The sequence below is a fragment of the Mustela nigripes genome, chromosome X, assembly GCF_022355385.1.
Source record: "Mustela nigripes isolate SB6536 chromosome X, MUSNIG.SB6536, whole genome shotgun sequence".
NCBI classification, from domain to species: domain Eukaryota; kingdom Metazoa; phylum Chordata; class Mammalia; order Carnivora; family Mustelidae; genus Mustela; species Mustela nigripes.
In genome coordinates this window covers 69,734,147-69,754,279 of record NC_081575.1, presented here as the reverse complement: position 1 = coordinate 69,754,279, position 20,133 = coordinate 69,734,147, and the positions used below count along the sequence as shown (strand labels likewise).

General features: G+C 47.0%; 1 protein-coding gene across 1 annotated transcript in view; it reads left to right on the top strand.

The window, feature by feature from the left end:
* NALF2 (NALCN channel auxiliary factor 2) overlaps positions 1-19,794 on the top strand; it is a 28,989-nt gene extending 9,195 nt beyond the window's left edge. Inside the window, exons 2-3 of the mRNA XM_059384945.1 lie at positions 15,847-16,018; positions 16,411-19,794. Coding sequence (XP_059240928.1) covers positions 15,847-16,018; positions 16,411-16,796 — 558 coding nt within the window. The 3' untranslated portion in view covers positions 16,797-19,794. The remainder of the gene's footprint in view (positions 1-15,846; positions 16,019-16,410) is intronic.
* The last annotated feature ends 339 nt before the right edge of the window (positions 19,795-20,133 follow it).

Below are 20,133 nucleotides of genomic sequence, written 5' to 3'. Positions count from 1 at the left end.
ATGAAAAAACTACAAAGATATATCTTTGTAGTTTTTTCATTATAGTAAAATATACATAATGAAATTTGCCATTTTAATAACTTTTCAGTGTACAGTTCAGGGGCAATGTTGTATGATCACCACCACCGTCCATTTCTAGAATGAATCCATTTCTGTACCCATTAAACAATAACTGCGTTCATTCATCCCTCCCCGAGCCCTGGTAACCTCTATCCTTCCTTCTCTCTCTATGAATTTGACTCATCTAGGAACCTCATCTATGTGGAATCACGCATTATTTGTCCTTTTGTGTCTGGCTTATTTCATTTAACATCACGTTTTCAGGGTTCATCCATGTTGTGACCTGTATCAGCACTTCCTTCCTTTTTAATGGTTGAATAATATTTTATTGTCTGGATTTTGTTTCTTCATTCATCTCTATGGACACCTGGGTGATTTCTGCCTTTGGGCAATTACGAATAAAGCTGCTACGGACATTCATGGATGAGCTTTTGTGTGGACATATGCTTTCCTTTCCTTTTACCCTTCGTCTATCATGAATGATGTTGTTATGGGCTTTGAGATACAAGTGTTGGTTCAGATCCTTGCTTTCAATTGTTTGAGGTACCTACCTAGATGTGGGCTTGCTGGATCACGTGGTAATTCCACATGTAACTTTTGGAGGAAGCACTGAGCTGTTTTCCACAGCGGCTATACCATTCTACTTTCTTATCAGCCACACACAAGTGTTCTTAATTTCTCTGCATCCTTCCCAACACTTACTATTTTACAGGTTTTGACAAGAGTCACCCCAAGAGAGATGACTATCTATTTTTACATAGTTGAAATCATAGTTTTTTTTTACCCTGCTCTTTTTCAGTTATTGTTAAAGTTATACTGAGCATCTTTCCATGTAATTAAATATTCAAAAACATCAGTCTTGAAGAGTGTACAATATCCTATCACATGAATTCAGTGCAATTCATTTAAGTCGTTCCCTACTGCGAGATATTTACTCCCAACTTCTACCATTAGAATTAATGCTGTGATGAATATCTTTGTTCATACATCTCTATCAGATCTATGATTCCTTTTTTTAATAAATGCTATTTCAATCATATTTTTCTTATTTCTCTACTTCGCTGAGTTTCTCGAATCACAAAATAATGCATGCTCATGGTACCAAATCTAACAATACAGAGGTTTACAAAGAAAACATTAATAATCCTCCCAGTGCCACTGCCCTGAGGTCGCTGATGTTAACAATTTGGTGTGTATCCTTCTGCCCCTCTCTCTGAGCTTACATAAACATTTGAACACACAATGACTTTTTCTTTCCTTTGTTTTGCATACAAATGGGAGCATAAACATTAATTCCGCAGGATGAACATTTGGGACTCCTCTAACAGAATCAAAGAGTATTAACCTTTTCAAGGCTCTTGACAAACAAATTTCTTCCTTACAAATTTCTTTCCACAAGGATTATTCTAGTGTATACCTTCACAGAAAGCATGAGGCTAATTTACCACCCTTTTCCACCATCGAGTATCTTATTTTTAAAGCTTTATTAATTTGGGATTGAAAAATGGCATAGCATTTGGCTTTTAATTTGCATTCCTTAGGTCAAAAATTTGTTTTTCTTGTTTATAGGCCATTTGTATTGCCTGTTTTGTGAATTGTCTGTTGGTGTCTTGTGGGTTTTTTTTTTTTTTACTGATTTTTATGTACTCTTTTATAGGTATTAATGATTTTATCCTTTTTCTGATGCCATTTGTGGCCGTTATTTTTCTCATTTGTTATTTCAATCTTAGAACTGAAAGGAAGGAATGGGAAAGAAAAGAACTATCCCAGACCCTTAATTCATATGTCTGCCTTGTGAAGTGCAAAAATACATATTCCCATTTTACATAGGAGAAGACAGGTTCAGAGAGGTTAAATAACTAACCCAAGGTCATTCAGCTAGTAAGAGTTGCAGCTGGGATTTGAATCCAGGTCAAATCCAGGGATTTGATTGGCAGAAGGCCGTGGTACTGCCCAGTCTGTGCGAGAGCAATTAAACTATAGGTAAAGCTTTGTGCTGGTTGCTTTACATACGTAATTTATAGAAAGGTAAGGATAGGTGCGTTTATTCTCTTCCATTTTGCAGGTGAGGAAAATGAAGATCAGGGAATTTAAGTCACTTGCTTGAGGCCCCATAACTGGTAAGAGCAGACCTGGGATTCGACCACAGGACGGAGTTTAAAGATGTTTGACCCCATCACATAGGCTGCCTCCCTAGAGACCACCTTCTTGGATCCACACTGAGGCCCAAAGAGGGAGAGTCCTCTGCTCATAAGCCGCTAATACTAGCCACAGTTGCTCATTAGCCGCAATTTAGTGGCTGAGTCCCCCACTCCTTATAGGTGACTTGTCCAAGTTAACAAAGCTAGCTCCAGAATAAGAGCACAGCTTTAGCTGACTCTCCATATGACTCCAGCAAAGGCTTGGCAATACAGACATTTCTGGGGCATGCTGGGTGGGAGCCATTAGGTAGAGTGCCCTGAGGCCTTTCTGAAGAAATGGCCTCTTGCCCTGGAGTCTTCCAGGGCAAGGCATTTCCAGAAGTCCTTAAATGATAGGACCAGGAACAGAAGAGCTGGTGTCCAAAGGAAAGAAAGCCCTTCTATGGGAAGATAGATGCCCTCCCTTCACCAGTTGCCAAAGATTAAAGCAGTAATAGCGAACCTTCAGCTCTGGGTAGGAAGCTGGTGGGTTTGGATGAAGCAAAGCAGTAATTGCCTCTTTTCGATGTCTTCATCTCCCAGGGCGTGTGTTTCTGTGTGTGTGTGTGTGTGTGTGTGTGTGTGTGTGTGTTTAGAGGTATGTGGGAAGGGATTGCTTTGAATGGAGAGTGGAAATGGTCATGTATAGCCCCTAGAACCCAAATGTTCTTCCCCCCACATCCCCTTAGAATGAAAATCTTACTCATATAAGAAATGGGCTGAATACACTGATGGTAGAAAATCACTCTCCCATCTAGTCCTAGAAATTTCTCCCCAACTTGACCTGCAAGTCCATCAAAAAGATTTGTTTGAGTGACAAGCTAATTCCTTCCATGGTAATAGTGAAATGGAGAGACCGCCAAGGGGCAACAGGGCATGTAAGAGCTTGGGCACTGAAATCCAGGTAAATCTGGCTCTGAAATCTGTCTTCTCCATAAACTAGTTGTTGAGACCTTGGAACCTCACTTTCTTCACATTCGAAATTAAGAAGTAGGGTCATTTTGATCCTTAAAGGACATACAACATGCTAATCTCTTAAGACTGCAGTACCTGTGGGATGGAAAATGCTCACGAAATGGCAACCACCATTATTGTTACTGGCTGTGTGGCCTTGGGCAAGTTACGTAAACTCTCTGGTCCTTCCTGTCATCATCCATAAATATGTCTCCACCTCGGGAAGTGGTTACAAGCATTCAACGAGTTAATAAATGTCAGTTGCTTAGAACAGAGCCTGGCATATAGCAAGCACTTAATAAATGGCAGCCAGTATTATTCTCACTTAAATTAAATGTGTTTCATCCAAATGACTGTTGAATACCCAGTTGAGATTGACAACACTGGGATGGACTGCTTAGGAGAAGGGAAAGGTAATTTGGGAGCAGGCGGTGAAGTGTCTGGTGTGGGAGTGGGAGATCGGGAGCCAGAAGGCAACTGGTGTGACTCTAGTGAGTGAGGGCACAAAGACATGCTTAGGTAGGGGAAGAAAGAGGCAGAGATGGAAGGACTCCAAAGCCTTGATTCACCTCATCCCTAGAAACCAAGCATGGCTGACAGATTCTTTTATCAGGTCTCTGTTCTCCCCAGCCTCTCATCTGTCTATCAGGGTACTGCATTTGGAGAAAGAGGTAAGGCAGGGTCAGGGAGCTGGTTTCACAATGATCCCTGTGGAAGGCTAGAGATTGCTTTCTGGGCCTGGGCCCAGGGCTAGCAATGTGTGGCAGACAGCTGTGTCTGGGAGGGGGCAGTGGGACTTTAGGCTGCACATGTCTGTGTGCAGCTCAGAGAAGCTACGGCTGTCACTGTCTCGCTGGCAAAATTCCTGTGGTGGCCTGCACAGCCGTTGGGCACAGAAGCCCCCAAAGCTCCTGTCCTCTCACATCATTTCCTCTTTTTGGCTACAGGACCACTCAAGTTCTGTTGGCTTGTTAAGCTGACCTGGCCCAAGCCCATGGCCCAGGCAGTGGGGATGGAGTAGATCCAGGACTGGCTGTGCGGGGCCTGGGGCTTTAGGGCTGAGTCTGGTGAGGTTGGTCAGATTAAGTCTCAGACATTTTTGTTTTATTGTTTTGAAGGTTCATGGATGCAAGGAAGCATTTTTGTTTCATTTTCACTTTATCAAAGTATTGAGTATACATATGTATACTCACTATTCAGAGTCAAACACTTGAAATTCTCCTTCCTTTTTCTTCTGATATTTATCTCCACATTTCTAATGGTATGCCAATACTACTGTTTCTTGACTTGTCTGTTTTAAATATCAGTGCGTGTGTACGTGTGTGAATTTTATATATACACATATATATGTACACACATATACACACACAACACACACACACACACACACATATATATATAATTTAATGTCTTTCAAACGATAAATATAGATCTCAGTGCTTATATTTAAAACAGAAGCCTTCTGCTCAAACCCTGAGCCTCACTCTTCAGAGTTAAATATTTCCAAATCTCTTTACCCCCGCATTTCAAAATGGCATGCCAATACTACAGTATCTTGAGTTTTTTGTTTTAAATATCTATTGACTTTTGTTTTATTAGAGGAGAATTTAGCTCTCATACTACCAGCAGCACAGTATGTGCACACATAATTCCCCTCCCTTCATATATCCAATATTGGCATATCACAATTTCTGATTTTATCAGGATTACATTTTTACATTCTTAGGACTATAAATATTGTTCACAGCTGAGTCATGTAGAATACTGGATTACATTTCCTTCCTTAGTCAACTTGTTTTCCTGGAGTTAATATTTGCCTCATTTTGCTTAGTTCTGTATGACTTTTTGCTAATACATGTCCAATTTCCCCATCAGAGCTGTAAAATTCATGCAAACACAGAACATCACATAACCCATTACCTCTACCTTTTTATTGTAGGTCTCCACCTTACTTCAATCTGAACTAGTTGTTGGAGGCTTCATTTTCAAGTGCTCAGATTTCAAGTACTTAGCAAGCACCTTTTCTGTATACCTAGCTCCTTGTGAAACACTAAGGGCAATGTACAGATAAGTAAGATACAATTCCTGTCCTCAGGGAGCCTACAGTTTCCAGAATTTAATTTATACAGATGTCTTACTAGAAGGCTTGGGCTCCTTGCAGGGACTTTGATCCCACTCTCCAGGTGGGTCTTTTCTCTTTCCATCTCTTTCCACTGAATTGCCAGACAAATACCAGGCAGTCCCCAGGAGAGCAAAGGTGGTCTCAGGCTGCATTAACAGAGACAGAGCTTCCAGGTCAGGAGGGCTGATACTTCTACTTGACTATGTTGATAAACTATGTTTAGGAATTGGGTTCTGTTGCAAGGGACACAGAAAAATAGGAACTCATCTGAATATGAACAACCAGGATAGAAGAGAGAACTGGAAACCACATCTTATGAAATAATTGAAAAAAAAATGAGAATGTTTGGCTCCTTAGAAGAGTAGTCTACACATTGCTATCTCCATTTTCCTTCCTTTACATTTGCTTTTATTTTTTTTCTAAAGATTTTTATTTATTTATTTGACAGACAGAGATCACAAGTAGGCAGAGAGGCAGGCAGAGAGAGGAAGGGAAGCAGGCTCCCCGCTGAGCCAAGAGCCCGATGCGGGGCTCAATCCCAGGACCCTGGGATCATGACCCGAGCCGAAGGCAGAGGCTTTAACCCACTGAGCCACCCAGGCGCCCCCCTTTACATTTGCTTTTAAATTGGCTACCAATTTGTTTCTGGTTTCTGCTGCCAATGCCCCACTGAAACTATTTTCACTGTGATGAGACTGCCACCATGTTTCTAAGTACGCATTTGCTGATCACTCCCTCTTCTTGGAAACTCTCTCCTCCCCTAATTTATAGAATGCTACTCTTTTCTGTTCTCCTCTAATCTTTTAAGCCACTCCCTCATCATCTTCATCAGATTCCTTTCCTCCACCTTTCCCTTAAATGTTAGTGTTTTCCAGGGATCCACTGTTGGTCCTTTTCTTTTTGTGCTCACTCTCCCTAGGCAAGGTCATCCACTTCTTGGCTTCCACTCTTGCTTTATCAGTCAGGGTGAGCTAGGATATGCTGCAGCAACACACAATTCCTAATTATCTGAAGCTTATCACAACAAACTGTTATTTCTTGCTCACAAAACATGTCCAAAACAGGTCAGCAGGGAGCATCTGTTCATGATAGTCACCATGAGACCCAGTGGTGACTAGGTGGAGACCTAGACCCTAGACCGAGACCCCACAGACCTAGTGGAGGGTCTGTTTCAACACTGCTTCCACGGTCAGCAGCAGAGGGAAGAGAATATGCCACATCATATGCCAACTCTTAAAGCTCCTCCTGAAAAGTGATCCACATCACTTCAATTCACATTTCATTGGCCCAAGTAAGTCATAGGGTCATGCCCAGCTTCAAAGGGTAGGGGAAAGTATACTTCTACTGTGTTTCTAATGATTAACCCCTTATCCCTTGGTAATTTGTCCCTGGCCCAGACCTTCCTTCTGAGCTCAGACCATTATGTCCAACTGTCTTCTTGACATTTCTATCTAGCTGAGCCACATATACTTCAAAGTCAATATGGTAAAAAACAATTCATCTTTTTCACTCCCAAATCTACTCTACCTCCTGATTTCCTTCTGTAATGAATGAAACTACTATTCATCCTGCCACCCAAGCCAGAAACCTGGTAGTCATCCTGGACCCCTCCCTCTCCCTCATTCTGCCTCCATAAGTTATCCTGTTGATCCTACCTCCTTGATGTTTCTTCTCACATCCGCGCCTTCTCTCCATTTCTTTTTTTTTTTTTCAAAGCCAATTCTCTCCATTTCGTAATTGTATGCTACTGCCTTAGTTGAGGTCCCCAACATCTCTCACTCAGATTATTGAAGTAGTTTCCTGTCACCCTACCTGTGGTCTTGATACCTATACTCCACCATCCACACTTTCAGGCATCGCCTGAAAAGTTAGCCACAAAAGGGACATGTGATCTTTTAAAAAGATGTTATTTAAAACCCATAAAAGGCTTGGGGTGCCTGGGTGGCTCAGTGGGCTAAGCCTCTGCCTTCAGCTCAGGCCATGATCTCAGGGTCCTGGGATCGAGCCCCATGTTGGGCTTTCTACTAGGCAGGGAGCCTGCTTCTCTCTCTCTCTCTGCCTGCCTCTCTGCCTACTTGTGATCTCTGTCAGATAAATAAATAAAATCTTTTTAAAAATAAAATAAAATAAAACCCATAAAAAGCTTTCAATTGTCTATAAGATGAAGCCCACCTCCTCCTCAGCATCCAGAGTATATCATAATATGGGCAAGGCCTTCCTCTGCAACTGCATCTCCCATTACACCCCCGCTTTGTAGCCTCTAACTAAGCTAATCTACCTATAGTGTCTGAACCCAGCACTATTTCACACAACCAGGCCTTTATACCTGCTGATTCCTTTGCTCGAATTACACTTATTCCTGCCCTATTCTGCCTAGAAAACTTCTTCCAATTTTTTCCCAAGTCCCAACTCAAGCCTCCTCCTCATGGAGATGTTTTCCTACCCTCAGTGTTCAAAATACAGTTGATCACTCCTCCCTCTATGCTCGCACTGTATCAAGTACATACTATTTAGCACAGTGGCTTATAATGATTGATTCACATGGTTGTCTCTCCTTCTTCTTGAAGATAGCAATCTTATCTTACTCATCTTTATCATATGCATCCCCTTATTGCAGTGCCAGATATTCAGAAGTTATTCAGATATTCAGATATTCAGAAAGTGATCCCTGCATGAACAAATGAATGGGAAGATCTGACTCAGGGAAGTTTACAAATAACTGCAGGGCTATCCAGGGGGACAGGAAGCTGACTGTAGATCTAGTAAGAGCCATGAGTAAAGCCACAGAAAGTCATTATCTCAGCTGGAAAGAAGGGAGAACTTCTATAACTGCTAGAGTTGTCTAAAGATACGGGCTGCTCTGGGAGAGAGTAAATGCCCTCTGACAATAGCATTTGGTAGTGATGTTAGAGTGGAAATTCCAAGAGCAGACAGGGAAGTGGAGTGATGACTCTCACAGTCCCTTCCATTCCGGAGTGATCATGAACCTGCCTCCACTGCTCATCTGATTGATATGAATCAGCCAGGCTCCTTAAGAGCTACCCCTGCATTAGGAACACCACTTTTCCACTGAGCAGACTAACCCCTGAACAAGCCAGGCCCACCCAGCCATTGGCCTTTGAGCGGATGGCCTGGGAAGTTTGGAGGTGCAAGGTCCCTCTGGAACTGCACTGGCTTTAAATTCTTACACACCTCTCCAGCCATCTCCTCCAGGCCAGGCCAAAGCATTTGAACCCATGACTGCTCATTCTCTGAAGTAGGAAAGCTGTTGGTTATTTTTATAGCCACTTAAGCAAGGCTGTATCATCCACCTGGATTTGCCCTGTAATGCCTCTAATCCCAGTCTGACTCTGCCAATCCCAATGAACTACAGTTATCTTTAGAGTATTGTCCATGATCTCTTTTCCCTGATTTGGAGACTGACTTTGACCTTACTCTGTCCTGATCCAACTTCTTTGAAAGCCCAGAATCAGGAATAGGACCATGTGGTTCTTTCAGACCCTGCCCTAGGAGGTACCTCACTAAATTCTAGGTGTACCGATGGATATGGTGCAAAGAGGCATGGGGTTAGTTGTCAGAGGATGCATTTTAATCCTGGCTTTGTAGCTGATTTCTTGCATGCCTCCAACTCGGCTAAACCAATCCCTTTTTCTGGGCCTCAGTCTCCTCCTAGGTAAATTATGGGGGTGGGTGGTTACTTGTGTGCTGTGGACAGTGGGTTTCATTCCCCCAGTCCAGCCCAGATTGTTGCTCTGCCTCCACAGGCTCTGCAGCTGTAGCTCCTGGCCAAGGGTCCCAGGAGTCCATTAAGAAAACAAGCAGCCATAAAGATAAGTTCGGAAGGAAGGTTTGGGGGGGGGGGTGCGGGGAACAGGCCCTAGGGACATTAGCAAGTTGGAATCCAAGAAGGAAACTGCTGACTTTCTGGCTGGCAAAAACAGAAGCTCTCCTCTCTGGATGGTTTTCCAGCTCTTAAACCAAGACGTCCGGGATGGCCTCCTCTTTCTAAACCCTCTGGCCCTGAATCTTGGCTTTGGGCACTGTGTGTGTATATACTCACCTGCGTGGATTCACACAGCATTGTGGGGGCCAGGAGAAGTCAGTCACTTCTTTCCAAAGAAGTATAGGAGTGAGGATGCCCTGGCCAGGGCTGCAAACCAGGAAGGAGGAAGGTAAGCCTTTCTCAGTTCTCCTGGCCCTCTCTAAACTGGCAGCTACAGAGCGCAGGAGGGTTTCTCATCTTTTCCCGCTCCCATTTCAAGAGTGGCTTAGCGGCCCAGTTGGGAGGAGGGGTGGGATAGTCTTCTGAGCTTCCTTTTTGGGTTAATTGGTGTTCCCTCTAGTTACTCCCTGCTTCCTTCCCCTCCCAGTTCCCATAGCAACTTGGCTGCAGCAGCCAGAACTTGATTGAGCCCAGTGGTGGCCTGACTGAGGTGGGAAAGGGGGTTCTGTAGGAAAAGGAGGGCACTGCTGGGTCAAGTCTTCCAACCCCACCCATCCTCTGCCACTACCTGGAAGGTCCAGGATGGTTAAGCTTAGAGGACAGCACATGATGCAGAAGGCTTTTCTGCCAAGGCTAGAGTTTGAAGAGCCTGAAAGCCAGAGCCAGCCTGGCTCTCAGCTGTCCTCCCCGATGCATGCCTTTGTCCCTGAGTGTGGAATTCAGTCATCAGTAAGATTGTCTGGTAAGAAGAACCATGGACTGAGAGCCAAGAAACCAGGTTTCAAGTTTATCCCTCTGTCATTATTTTATGTGACTACAGACAAGTCATTTCCCCTTTTCTGGGCCTCAGTTTCCTCATCTATCAAATGCAACTAGAGGGGCTAATCTGATAGTTCTCTGCGTATTATAATTACCGAGGGTGTTTTGAAAAACTATGTAAGTGTGGGTCCCACCCACAAAGAATCTGACTTTGCTGGTCTAGAGTGCATTTTTTAAAGACTCTCTGAGTCGTTCTAATATGCAGCCAGAGTTGAGAGACTAGAGCAAGAGATCTCCAAGTGTCTCCCAATGGACCATTGTCCTGTTTCGAAACATTTCTTCCTTTTCCCTGCATGTCCCACCTCCGGCAGGCCCCACAGCTTCCTTAACCCTGGCTCTCCTAGCTCTTCCCTGTCCTTACCGTTGAGTATTCAGGCCACCCCCTGTGACTGTCCAAATAGGCCGGTACCCTCTGGCTCAGTCCTCATACTGATCAGTCGGGGCAAGCTACTTAGGCTCTATAAGGGAAAAGGGATGCAGAAACTAAGGTAGGTTTGCCGCCCAGATGGTAGCCCCAAGAGACAGACTTTTCACTTGAGAAGGACCCTAGGCCAACTCCGAAGCAGGCGAGCCAGCAGTAGCCTCAACTGGCCCTCTATGAGGCCAAGAAATTGGATTACCTCTCAGCCCCTTTTTGCTCTTCCTCTATGTCCCTCATTAGCTCATTGCCTGTTCCTGCCTAACCACCCACAGGCCTGGTGTCCTCCTCAGGCAATATGTCACCCACTTATTGTCATGGTGACCCAGACTAGGGGGTATGGGGCTTGAGGGAGGGTCTTGTAATTAAGGAAAAAGGCCTCACTCCTACTGTAACCCCCCACCCGCCACTGCCAACCCCTTCCTCCCACTCTCTCTCTCTCTTTCCCAGCATACAGGTGGGTGCCCAGCCATCATCCCCTGTTATTAGGCCAATCACAGTTGCCTGGGAGGAGGGCTCTAACTCCAGCTGGGCCTTCTCTCATAGGAGCAGGAATATTGAACTGGAAGAGCCCAGGGAGAATCCTACAGGGAACTCTGAACCCAACTGGTGGAAGAGGGAGCGATTCCACACACTTGGAGTGAGGACTGAGGAGGATCCTGGGTCCAGGCTGCTGATATTGGGGCAAGGCCTGTGGACAAAGCCTCACCTTGGCACTCTGGGTTCCAAAAGATGGAGAGGATTCTCTGAGGCACTGGGATCCTTAGCTTTAGGCATCTTCTTTTCTTTCTTGCCTTGCTTTTATTTCTTCTACCTTCCTTCTGCTCTCTTATCCATCTTCTCATCCCTACTTTTTTATATCCCCATCTTCCTCACCCACTTTAATTCCCCTGCTCACTCTTAACCTCAACTTTGTGACTTCTTGCCCCTCCTCTTCACAAACCCCCTCTTACACCCTCTGGTGTCCCCACCCTCTTATCCCCCTTCTCTTCCTAACCCTTCATCTTCTCCCACCCTCACTGCATCCCTATACCTCCTTTACCCTCCATCTCTTATTACTCTGCCCTTTCTCTTCAGGTCTACCCCCATATCATCACCATTTCCTACTCTCCAACTCCCTACTCTTGCTCACTCTCTCTTTCTTACACACTCCTCCTTCATACCCTATTACCCCACTTTCACTCTCTTCTACCCCTTAGGCTCCCTCTTACCAGTTCACTTCTCTCTTACCCTGCCTCTTACCCTCACTTGATCTCTTATACTCTCCTTTAATTCCCTTCTCCTCCCTTTGTACATACCTTTTGTCCCAACAATTTCACTTTTAAGAGCTTGTATAAACAAAATTTAACACAAGATTACAAGAGACATATATATGAAGATAGTCACCAAAGCATTGTTTATAATAGTGAGAACTTGGAAATTACTGAAATGTCCACCCACAGGAGATTGGTACTCTTCCCACCCCATTCATACAAAACTCTCTGTTCTTTCAGCATGCCATGAGTTTACTTACCTCTACACTTCCTTCACCTCAGCCTGGAATGCCCTTTGGCCTCATCTCTACCCATCCCATCTAAAATCCTTCTCTGAATTCTAGCTTAACTGTTATCTTCTCACCGAAATCTTCCCCAGCTTTTCTATTTGCTTCCCTTCAATGGCCCATGGTTTACCTCTCCTACAGTATAGATCACATGCCATAGATTCAAATTAGATGCATCTACCTATGAAACTGGAATTTCTTCTAGGGTAGGGATTGGTTCTCATTTGCATGTCCTGTTCATTCAATCAACAGACTTGTTTTATGTATATTGTGCAGAGTACACAATGGTCAATAAGACAAACCCTGTCTGCTCTCATGCATCGTGCATTTTAGTGAGGCTGACTGAGAAAACCCAAACGAAGACGTGGACAAAGTTGTGCTTATGGTGAAGAAACACTTAAGAAAAAGAGGGAGTAATGAGAAGGCATCCTCTAACTAGAGGGGTCAGGAAGACCATCTCTGAGGACTTGACCTGTGAACAGGCCTGAAAGATGAGAAGAACCTAGCCATGCAGAAAGGCCAGGGCGGGGTGTGGAGAGCATTCCAAGCCAAAAGAACAATATGAGCCAAGGTCCTGTGGTAGGAAGAAGTAGGGTATGTTCAAGGAAAAGAAAGAAAACCTATGTGTGTACATGTGTAGCATGATGAATTTGAAGGGAGAGATAGGAAATGAGCTTGGAGAGACAGATGGAAGCCAAGTTATGCAGGGGCTTGAAGTCCGTGGTCAGAAGGTTTGGGTTATATTCTACATGCATTGAAGGGTTTGAAACAAGGGAGTAATAGGATCTGGTTGTGTTTGAAGATCACTGTTACTCCTGTATGAACAGCAGATTGAAAAAATGAAGAGTAGAGGCAAGGAGGCCAAATGAGAGACTCTTGTACAGTTGACAGTAGTGGCCTGCACAAAGCTGTGGAAATGGAGTAATAATTGGCAAGCCTCACTGACGGACTGCATGCAGGGATGCACAGAAAGAGAGGCTGACACCTAGGTTTCTGGCTTGAATACCTGGGTAGCTGGCCATGGCACTTCATTGAAATGGTCCAAACTTGGAAATGAGGGCAGATTTGGAGTAAAAAAAAAAAAAATGAAGACCTTCATTGTAAGATTTAGCGCATGTTTAATGTGAGATGTCGGTGAGCTGTCCAAGCAACACTCTGTTCCTCAGGGGGTGGATTTTCACTACAACCCACTACCACCCACCACCATCACCCATCCCCACCCCCTGCTTTGGAAAAGGCTTCTGTGGGGATGCATTGTGAAAGTTCCTGTTCACCGTGAAGTTATTTGTATTTTACTGAAAGTGTTTAAAGTCAGCATAAGAAGCTCTGACCATGTGGTTCTTGATGTGATGGAAAGGCTTCCGGCAGCACCATGACCAGGACTCTTGCTCGAAATACAGATTCCTAAGCCCACCTCAGGCCTCTTGAAGGTAATCTATTTAATAAGCACCCCAGGGGATTCTGAGGCCCATGGAAATCTAAGTACCTTTGCTGTGAGAAGCAACGATGACAAGGTGCCCCTGAGGATGTGAGGAGGCTAGGGGGCAAGGATAGCCCCATACAGGAGTTGGCTGGGCATCCTGTTGATGTGCTGTGTGGCAGGTCTGGGGCGGGGCCTGAGATCCTGCGCTTCTCACAAACTCCTAGGTGATGCTGAGGCTGCTGATCCACATCCACACTTTCAATAGCAAAGAGCTAGCTCAGCGGTTCCCAGTGGGGGATGATTCTGACCCCCTCCCTGACCCAGGGACATTTGACAATGGCCAGACATTTTTTGGTTGTCACAAAAATGGGAGGGGCGTAGGACTGGCAACTACTGGGTGGAGTCAAGAAATGTCACTCAAGGGGTGCCCCGGTGGCTCCGTCGTTAAGCATCTGTCTTAGGTTCAGGTCATGATCCCAGGGCCTGGGATATAGTCCTGTGTCAGGCTCCCTGCTCAGTGGGAAGCCTGCTTCTCCCTCTCCCACTCCCCCTGCTTATGTTCACTCTCTCGCTGTGTCTCTCTCTGTTAAATAAATAAATAAAAGCTTTTAAAAAAATGTCACTCAGTATCTTATAATGCACAAGACAGTTGCCAGTACAAAGGATCCAGTTCATGGATATTTACCCAAAGAAAATAAAAACACTAAATCAAAAAAATATATGCACCCCTATGTTTATAGCAGCATTATTTGCAATACCCAAGATATGGAAGCAACCCAAGTGTCTATTGATAGATAAATGGATAAAGAAGATACGGGGTGTGTGTGTCTATGTGTGTGTGTGTGCGTGTGTAATAGAATATAACAATAGAAATAAAAGTCATAAAAAGAATGGGATTGTGCCATTTGAGACAACATGGACCCAGAGGGTATTGTGTTAAGTGAAATAAGTCACGCTGAGAAAGGCAAATACATATGCTTTCACTTATATGTGGAATCTGAAAAAGCAAAACAAATGAAAAGGAAACAAAGCAGAATTAGACCTAGAAATACAGGGAACAAACTGAAGGTCGCCAGAAGGGGAGAGGTTGGAGAGATGGGCAAAATGAGTGAAGGGAACTAGGAGATACAGGCTTCCAGTGATGGGACAATAAGTCACACGAGTAAAAAGCACAGCACAGGGATTAAAGTCAATGGTATTTTCGTGTTGTATGGTGGCAGATGGTAGCTACCCTTGTGGGGACTCTAGCATAGAGTTGTTGAATCACTATGTTGCACACCTGAAACTGTGTAACACTGTATGTCAACTGTATTTCAATTTAATTAATTAGTTGATTTAAAAGACTTTGTTTTAAGATTTTATTTATTTGAGAGAGAGAGAGAGAGAGAGCATGAGCAGGAAGGAAAGGCAGAGGGAGGAGAGCTGCTGAGCAGGGAGCCGGTTGTAGGGCTTGATCCCAGGATCCCTGGATCATGACCTGAGCCTAAGGCAAATGCTTAACTGACCCAGCCACCCACACACCCCTTTAAAATTAAAAGAAAAAATGATTTATTCAGTTCAAAATGTCAGCTGTAGTTACTGTGGAGAAAGTCTGGGCTTGATGATAACCAAAGAGTACAGAGCAGGGAACCTCAGAGAGGACCCAGTGCCTGGTTGGAGTGGGCTATATGAGGAACAGGAAGTATACTGAGAAGTGAATCTGCAAAGGAGCGTTTGTAAACAAAACGTGCCATCTGCCCCACACCGTAGCTGAAGCCAATGGGACAGAGCATGGATTCAGTAGAGCTTGAAAACACATGTGGTGCCTGGTTAAGGCAGATTCCTGTTTTCCTTAAAACTAACCCTTCACGTTGGTATTGCACTGCAGAGTTTACAAAAACATTTTCACATGTGTCTTATTATCTGATCTACGTAACATCCTAATGAGGGAGGGCAGGGATTATTCCTTCCACCACTTTCTTCAATTTAGAAACTTTACACCATCAGCTGAAGAAGTGTTTGCTGAATGGAACAGAACTGAAGTTTACCTCATTGTAAGTGACTCCAGACAAGTCAGGATACCTCCTGGGGTCAACGAAACCAGTAGGGTTGGATGGGATGATCTGTAAAACCCCTCCCAGCTCTGACATAGAAGTAGTTTTGTGATTTTACCAGTGAAAAGAAAACATAAGCCTTGGAGGACTGCAGGTGAGGGGCCTTAGGACTTGGGGCTATGAGATGGGAGATTTTAGAGGAGGATTAGCGGTCTTTGACCCCCATCCTTCTTCACCCCCACCCCCTGGATCCTGGTGTTGGGTGGGTGGGCAAATACACCCCCTCCTTCATCCCTGTCTTTTGAGGAAGGAAGGGGCTGGCACCTGGGCTGATGCTCTTTCCTCTCCCCTTAGGCTGTCTACAAGGCCTGGCTGTGCTCCGAATACTTCAGCGTGACCCAGCAGGAATGCCAGCGCTGGGTGCCCTGTAAGCAGTACTGTCTGGAAGTGCAGACCCGGTGCCCCTTTATACTCCCCGACAACGAGGAAATGGTGTACGGAGGGCTTCCTGGCTTTATCTGTACAGGTAAAGGCAGAGCGTCGATGTCGAAGAGGGAGGAGGCTGGGGGCCCAGGGCAGACACCACGTTGGGGGCGTGGGAGCAGGGAGGACGACACAGGAGAGTCAGATTAGAAGAAGCCTGGTGCCTTGAAGAGTGGGCAGCAAGGTCCCCAGTTTCGGACAGGGCCGAGCAGAGCAGGGGCGAAGAGCACAGGGGCCATCTCTCTCCGCAACTTGCCCGAGAAACTGTCTGGGATCCCTGGGAGAGAAGTATCCAGAAAGGGAAGTCGCCAAGGGACAGGGGGAAAGGAGTCTGGGCCAGGGCTACCAGTGCAGTCACAGCTTTGAAAAATCTCCTCTCTAGGAAAGCCACCTGTCCCTTTAGCACACCACCACACCTTCCTTATCCATTGGCAGGGTTGCTGGATACTTCGCCAAAGCGGCCGGAAACCAAGTGCTGTGACGTGCAGTGGGTCTCCTGTGAGTCGGAGAAGAAGAAGTTCAAGGAGACTGAGGCCCCCAAAACCCACCACCAGCAATTCCACCACTCCTATTTCCACCACTACCACCAACAGTACCACCATTTCCACCCCCGCCATGACCCCCCCGGCCACATCAGCCACAAGCCCTCCCTGCTGCCGGTCTCCGGGGGCTCCCGTCTCAGCCCCAGCAGGATCCGGCTCTATGTCCTTGTTCTCATGCTCCTCCATACCATGGTGTCCTTCTCCAGCAGCCAGGGCGGTGGAGGACTGGGGCTGGAGGCACTGCCGGCCCTAGATGAGGGCCTGACTCGGGAAGAGTGACAGCAGGAAGGGAGGACAGACCTCCACCGCACACTGACATCAGCTCCATCCCCCCAGGGGGAGGGGGAGGGGCTCCTCCCATGGGAGGTATAAGACCAGGTGGGGGGCGGGGGGGAAATTGGGGGCCACACATCACCCCCAACATACCTCCACCCCAAAAGCAGCTCCAGCAGTAGGGCCAGAGGGCCCCAGGGAGCTGCAAAACTCATCCGGGAGAACAAGGCAGGAGCAGCAGCTGCCCCCCCCTCAGGTCCCGGTCTATGGGGCTTAGCAAAAAAAGTGGGGGAGTGGGGGCTGGACATATCCACTCCTGCTGAGAGCCCTGACCCTAGGGAAGGAGGCTGCTCAACCAGCCTTGGCCCTGCAGGGAATGTTGGGGGGCACAGAGGGGAGAAGCTCTTTCCACCCTCCACATTCCTTTTGTTGCCACGATCCTTAATTCCCTCCTGCCCATACCCCTATAGGCAATGGCAGACGGTGCAGTGGCCCTTCTCCTACTCCAGCGCACCTTGCCCCATGTGGGGCCACCACAGGCAAGTGCCAGGCTGGGAGGTGAGGTGCATACAGTCATGGCTAGGTCGGGGCCCCGGTTAAGCTGTGCCCTGCCACCCTAGGCAATGAGGAGTAGGAATGGGGTACAGAATGAGTGGTGAGAGAGAGTGGAGATAGAGAAGAGGAAGAAGAGAAGAGGGAAGAGGAGGAGAGTAGGTGAGGGGAGGGGAGAGGAGAGGAGAAGAAAGGAGAGTAGAGAAGAGAAGAGGAGAGAGGAGCAGAGGAGAGGAGAGGAGAGTGTGGGAGAAAAGGAAGAGAGCAGGGCAGGGGGAGGGGAGGAGAGTAGGGGAGGGAAGAGGAGAGGAGAAGAGAGCAGAGGACAGGAGAGGAGAGAAGAGTAGGGGAGGGAAGAGAGGAGAAGAAAGGAGAGGAGAGAAAGGGGGAGAGGAGAAGAGAGTTGGCGGAGAGAAAAAAGAGAGGAGAGAAGAGCAGAGGATAGGAGAGGTGAGGAGAAGAGAGTAAGGGAGGGAAGAGGGAGAAGAGTGGAGAAAGAAGGAGAGAGGAGGAGAGGAGAGTAGGGGAGGGGAGAGGAGTAGAGATGGGAGGAGAGAGCAGAGCAAAGGACAGGAGAGAAGGGAGAGGAGAGTAGGGGAGGGGAGAAGAGGAGAGAGGAGAACAGAGCAGAGGGGAGGGGAGAAGAGAAGAGGAACAGAAGGGAGGGGAGAGATGTGGGCAGAGAGCTTAGAGAAATAACTGAATGGTTTAGGGGAAGGTGGATCATCAGTGTTGAGGCGGGCTTGAGAACAGTTCCCCAAATCAGAAAGGGTTACATAAAGAGTCCTGTAGGGAAAGAGCACAGGAAGTCTGCTGTTGGGCCTCAAAACAGAAGGCTGATAGCACATGGTCAGACTGCCACTGTCTGAAGGGCCATTATCTTACAGAAGGTGCACATACTCCCAAGGGCCACTCTTGCCCTGGAGATCTTGGCCTTGAGGCCAATGATGTTTCCATTTCTGATCTCCATAGGGAGGAGGGACTTAAGCCCAGTGGGTCAGGCCTGGCCTGGGTCCCCATACACCCTCATTCTGTCCTAGCCCAGGCCTCCATGAAGGAGAACCTGGTGGCATTGCCCCAGGGCTTTCCAGAGATGAGCCTCCCCTGTCCCCAACCTGTCCCCACCCCCAGCCTACCAAAGAGTATTTGTCCCTTCCCATCCCTGACCCCATGGGTTACTATCTCAATTGTGAAACAACCAGACTCTCCCTCACCCTGTAGCAGGTCCCCTGATCCAGGCACCCCTGCCCCCTCCTGGAGAAGGTCCGGAGACAGGCAAGAGGACCCACTGAATAAAGAGAATGTGCTGTCTTTTCTTGGCTGAGACTGGAAATACTCCGTCAGGCCTGAGAGCTAGACAAGAAATGAGGCCTCCAAGGCCCCTTGGGGGCTATTAGCCTTTGTGCTGATCTCCTGGGAGTGGGAAGCCGCATTACCTGGGACATTTACGAGCCAAGAAGAGCAGACAAGAAAGGCAGCCCGAACTGTGTCCCTGGGACAGGCCAAGGGGCTTTCAGGGCCAGGAGGTCCTGTGTCCTAGGCTGCGTGTGATGCCAGTGAAGGGAGGGGGAGGAGGGGGAGGAGACAGCCTGAAGTAGTTGTCAGGGGAGAGATGGGAGACCTCCCAGGAGAGAGGGTATCATTCAAGGACTTCTGCTGGGTCCCAAATAGGCTCCATGAGACTGGGGAGTCCTTCTCTGCCAGTTTTCTCATTTGTCACAGCCTGTTTCCCTCTCCTGACTCCCGTGCCCTGCCCACACCCTCTCCTGTTTGGCCCACAGCACTTCGGGCCTAGCCACATGCCCCATCCCTAGAGTGCTCTTTTCAGCTGGGGAGGGGAAGAGGTGCTGGCTCCTTTCCAGAGACACTTCTGTAGATGTGAGAGACCCTAGGTCCTGCCTTCTAACTCCTGCATCCTCAGGAGGGGCAAGGGGACTGGGAAGTAAGGGGGACCTTAGGGCCCCAAAGAGCAGACCCTTGGAGACTACCATCCTCTCTTCCCCATCACCAAGTGCCCAGGAGACCCCTGGCTCAGACCAGCCCAGGGCCTTGCCCAGTGGCAGGGGAAAGGGGCACCTCACTCCACCTCAAAGTCATTTGACTGTCCCTGTCCCCCTCACCACCCAGATCTTCCACCACCCCTCCAGCTGCCCCCTGCCCTCCATCACAGGCAGCAGAGCTGGGCAGCTTTCTTATGCCATTTTCTACACTGTGCTTCATGAGTAGACCTCTCTTGCACTAGTTCCTATGACTGAGTCTCCAAGCTGGATTCCTAGTAGTCCCCTGTCCCTTCTGCCCTCACCTGGCTATGATTCAGTTGTTCCCCTTCCCCCTGCCTCTGTGTTTCGGTGAGAGTCTCTGTATGTGTACTGCTTTCTGTTTTGTTGCATTGTGGGGCAGAGACCTCTCTGCCCTTGTTTAACCCCATAAAGAAATAAATGGTAAGACTTGATGATAACCCTCCCTTCATGGCTTTGTTCCATGGTGTCAAGCACTGGGAGAGAGGAGAAAGTCTAGGGTTTGTGGAAGGGGTGGGACCAGAGGACACTGACCACCCCTGCCCTACTTCTTGGTGGCTCAAGTCTCAAAAAAAAAAAAAAAAAGAAAGAAAGAAAGAAAAGAGGAAACTCTACAGGAGTCCATTCAGATGAGGAATCACAAAATCAACCATCCTCTGGGATCAGGCAGATAAGGGTGAGTGCACAAGGTGGGCCAGGCTGAGGCGAAGGTCACACTCCAAGTCTGTGAGTGGTGAGAAGGGCACGGTGTGTACATTCCGCAGGGGGCAGCT